The sequence below is a fragment of the Geospiza fortis genome, unplaced genomic scaffold (assembly GCF_000277835.1).
Source record: "Geospiza fortis unplaced genomic scaffold, GeoFor_1.0 scaffold2556, whole genome shotgun sequence".
In the NCBI taxonomy this organism is placed as follows: domain Eukaryota; kingdom Metazoa; phylum Chordata; class Aves; order Passeriformes; family Thraupidae; genus Geospiza; species Geospiza fortis.
This window is the reverse complement of record NW_005054786.1, coordinates 30,822-34,533: the sequence shown is the minus strand read 5'-3', so window position 1 is coordinate 34,533 and position 3,712 is coordinate 30,822. Positions and strand designations below refer to the sequence as shown.

The window sequence follows — 3,712 nt, the reverse complement described above, 5'->3', positions numbered from 1 at the left end:
AGTATATAATAATAATAAAATAATTTTAATATTTCTTCCCAACTATGACACTTGCTTGGTTATTTTTGTTGCCCAGAGCAGCTGGGGCTGCCGCTGGATCCCTGGCAGTGCCCAAGGCCAGGTTGGGCAGGGCTTGGAGCAGCCTGGGACAGTGGGAGGTGTCCCTGCCATGGCAGGGGTGGCACTGGGTGAACTTTAAGGTCCCTTCCCACCCAAACCATTCTGAAACTCTGGAGATGTGTGATTTGATGTTCTCAAACCCTTACCAGCCAGCACTGCCTGCAGCATGTCCATGAGCATGCGGGCAAAGGAGTTCTCCAGGCACTGCAGGAAGTTGTTCCTCTCCCAGGGAGTGCTGAAAACCTTGCAGACCTTCTGCATCATCTTCACTGCCCAGTCCATGCAGTACAGGTCCTTCTCACACACCTGGAGGGCAGGGGAAGGATTTAAAGCACAGTTTTTATGGTGCAAGATCAAATCTCAGCATTCGCCGCTGGTTCTGGATCAGTTGTGCCAAGGCCTGGAAGATCTGGGGTTGTGATAAGGACACAGAGGTTGTTCTTCCTTGCACAAAGGGAATTCTGAACCTGTGGAAACCCTCCCTGATGGGGAGACCTCTAAAATCTTCTGTGACAGGATTGAGAGATGAACAGGACTTTTGGTTTTTCCGATCTTCAGGTTGCTGTTTATTTTTCTTTTATCAGCAGTTCAGCACTCAGCATCAGAAAGGTCACCAGACACACAGGTTCAAGGTCTTTTAAAGCTGTTTTGTCCAATTAACTCTTAGAACGTATTTTATTTCTACCTTTCTACCAATAATTACTTGTCTGTTCATGCAGCATCTGCATTGCAGCCCTTTCACTGCCACCAACACTGCAGAAAATGGAGCAGATGAGGAACAAGGAGATCAGACAAGGCCCAAAATCCTCCATCTTGTCTCCTATCCACCTCCATACTAAAAACCCCAAACTCTTGAGTTTTTCACCCCGTGACAAACTATCTACTATCTATTTCACACACAGAAAATTCCAATTAATCCCGAAGTCTTGGAAGTTTTCTCCACAGATGAAGGTTAAAAGCAGTGCTCTCCTGGGGCTCAGGACTTCTCAGGACGGGCAGAGAAATATTCCCTGTGCCCTGGGTTCCAGCATGACCCTTTTGCTGGTGGGGCTTCTCCTCCTCAGGGATGTGCTGGACAGGGAGCAGAGAGGTGGAAGAGCTTTTCTTACAGGAAAAAGGAAATAGAGTTAATGAGGAAAAAAGTATAAATAAAAGATGAAAAATTGTTTTCAATCCCATAAATTAAAGACCAGACCTGCCCGCCTTGAGCAAGGGCTGCCCCAGATTGGGCTAGGTGGGATGTCTGCCTCAAATCTCCTTTCAGCTGCTGTTTGCCTTAAAATTGACTTTTTGCACCTTGCAATGGAGTGGTTTTGGTTCCATGGCACAAGGACCTGGAGGAGGGTGCAGCTCCCATCACAAGTGTAAATCCCAAACCCAGCTCCTGGCTTCATTTATTCCTGGTGTGTGGGGGAAAACTTTTCCAGCCCGAGGCAGCAAATGTGGGGCAGAGAGGCTGAGCTGTACTCACCAGAACCATGAAGACCATGAGCCTGGCCAGCTCCACAGCTCTGCCATTCACAGCTTTGCTGGCCATGAAGGTGAAGCAGATGCTGTTCCCACTGAGGAGCAGCAGCCGAGCGTTGTTCTCCATCAGCCACTCCTGGGGAACCACTTCAGAACGGGGAGAGAGAGGGTTTCAGTCACCTGAAATTTTCTATAAATCCGTTTCCATTGTGGGAAATGGATTTATAGAAAATTCTCAGAGCTTGACAGGTTTACATAGTGTGTGTTTGGGTGTAATCTTTGAGATAAGAAATGTTAACTTAGAAATGCTATAAAATAAGATAGATATTGTTGAGAGAGAAATAGAGCTAGAAATAAGTTTTAAAGGATGGTCTTATAAATAAGACTAGATATTTTAGAGAAATAGAACTATGAAAGATGTATTGTACTAAGACCTAAAGGAGTAATTTTAGATAATTTGCTTTAAGACATTTACAACATAGTGTGACTAAAGCTGATAGGGTAAAAAACACTAATGGTGTGTTGTAATTAAGAAATAGATTCTGATTGTGATAGCATGAATTATAACATCTGTATTGTCTCACCCTTCTCATGAAAGTAAAAATAGAATAAAAGTTTTTAAAACACCTCTCAGTTGCCCCATTTCTGGGTCAGAAAAGGGTAAAGTCCAACAACCTCTGAGCAGAAAGGGAGCAGTGAAATTGCACCAATAATCCCTACCAGTCATGGTCAGAGCTCTCCACACCAACTCTGGGACACAACCTCAGCCAAAACTCTCAGTGCAGCTGGTAAAAATGCTCAGGAGAATTTTGCCTGAGCAAATTCATGTTTGGACAGTGTTTCCTGAATAATTCAAGGCAAGATTTGAGTTTTAAAGGTCTGCATGGGTTCTTAAAAGATTTCTCCATGGGGAAAGACAGCCTGGATGTGTAAAACAAACTGGGTTTGTCTCAGCCCAGCCTGGCTTCCCAGTGTGATGACTTTTCCAGCTAAGCCACGGCTACTGAGAGGAATTTTGCAGCACACAGCTGCCTTTGGAGGATGTGAGGATCCATAATCCCAGGGATTAATGATAAAGGCAAAAACACACCTGACAGCTCATCCACAAGACTGATAACATCATCTGCTGTCCATTCTCTAGCTTCTGTACCATACAGCAGCTTAATTGCATCAGCTAAACCCTTCAGACTGGTCTCATCTGTTGGTCCTTCTATCATTTTCTGCCAGACCACGTGTCCTGGGTGATATATCAATCACAACTGCTGGTAAGTGACAGTTTTTAAACAAGGAAGGTGCTAAACTGAGCCTCACCGCAGAGGTAGAGGAGAGGAATTCAGGTGACACCATTGAGGCTTTGTGATTATTTTCCATCTGTCATTTCAGCAGGGACAGTGAGTCAAACTTAAAGAAACTCAGTTTTAATAATTAAGTGAGAAAATGTGTTTTCCTGCAGGGAAATGCGTGCATTTTTGAGATGGATTTGAGTCTCCCCAGGCAGGGAGAATAGAGGAACAGAGGTGTAATTTAATTTCTTCATTGAATTGTAACTTACATGTATGTTTGTGTGTATAATTTATATATTTTCTGTATGTTAGTGATGCCTGGTTGAGCAGAACAATTTTTTCCCAGGCAATGCAATGGCTCCAATGGCTTCAGATGGGCAGAGGGCAGGTTCAGATTGGGGCTTGGGAAGGAATTCCTTCCCTTCCTTCCTCACGGGAGGATCCTGTGAGGGTGGTGAGGGGCTGCAATGGATTTCCCAGAGCAGCTGTGGCTGCCCCATCCCTGGCAATGTCCCAGGCCAGCCTGGATGAGGTTTGGAGCACCCCACACTGGTTTGGGACAGTGGGAGGTGTCCCTGCCCATGACAGAGGTGGCACCGGATGAACTTTAACATCCCTTCCACCCCAACCCATTCCACAACTCCACGATTCCAGCACAATCCCATTTTTTGGGCTTTCCCGGCAGAAGATCTCCTGCCGGGGGCGCAGCCTTTGCTCACCATCGCGGGAGGACACGGGCCCGAAGATGATGTAGAGCAGGCGGGCCTGGTTCACCATGGGCCAGGGCTTGAGGATGCGGGTGAGCCAGAAGGCGGAGTCGCTGCGGCGGCTGCCGGGCGACA

At 46.2% G+C, this 3,712-nt stretch overlaps 1 protein-coding gene across 1 annotated transcript in view; it reads right to left on the bottom strand.

The window, feature by feature from the left end:
- Positions 1–3,712, bottom strand: part of FBXO47 (F-box protein 47) — a 10,059-nt gene that overhangs the window by 790 nt on the left and 5,557 nt on the right. The window contains 4 exon segments of the mRNA XM_005431161.2: positions 267–426; positions 1,592–1,734; positions 2,678–2,824; positions 3,590–3,712. The exon segment at positions 3,590–3,712 is cut by the window's right edge and continues 10 nt beyond it. Of these exon segments, the coding sequence (XP_005431218.1) occupies positions 267–426; positions 1,592–1,734; positions 2,678–2,824; positions 3,590–3,712 (573 nt within the window).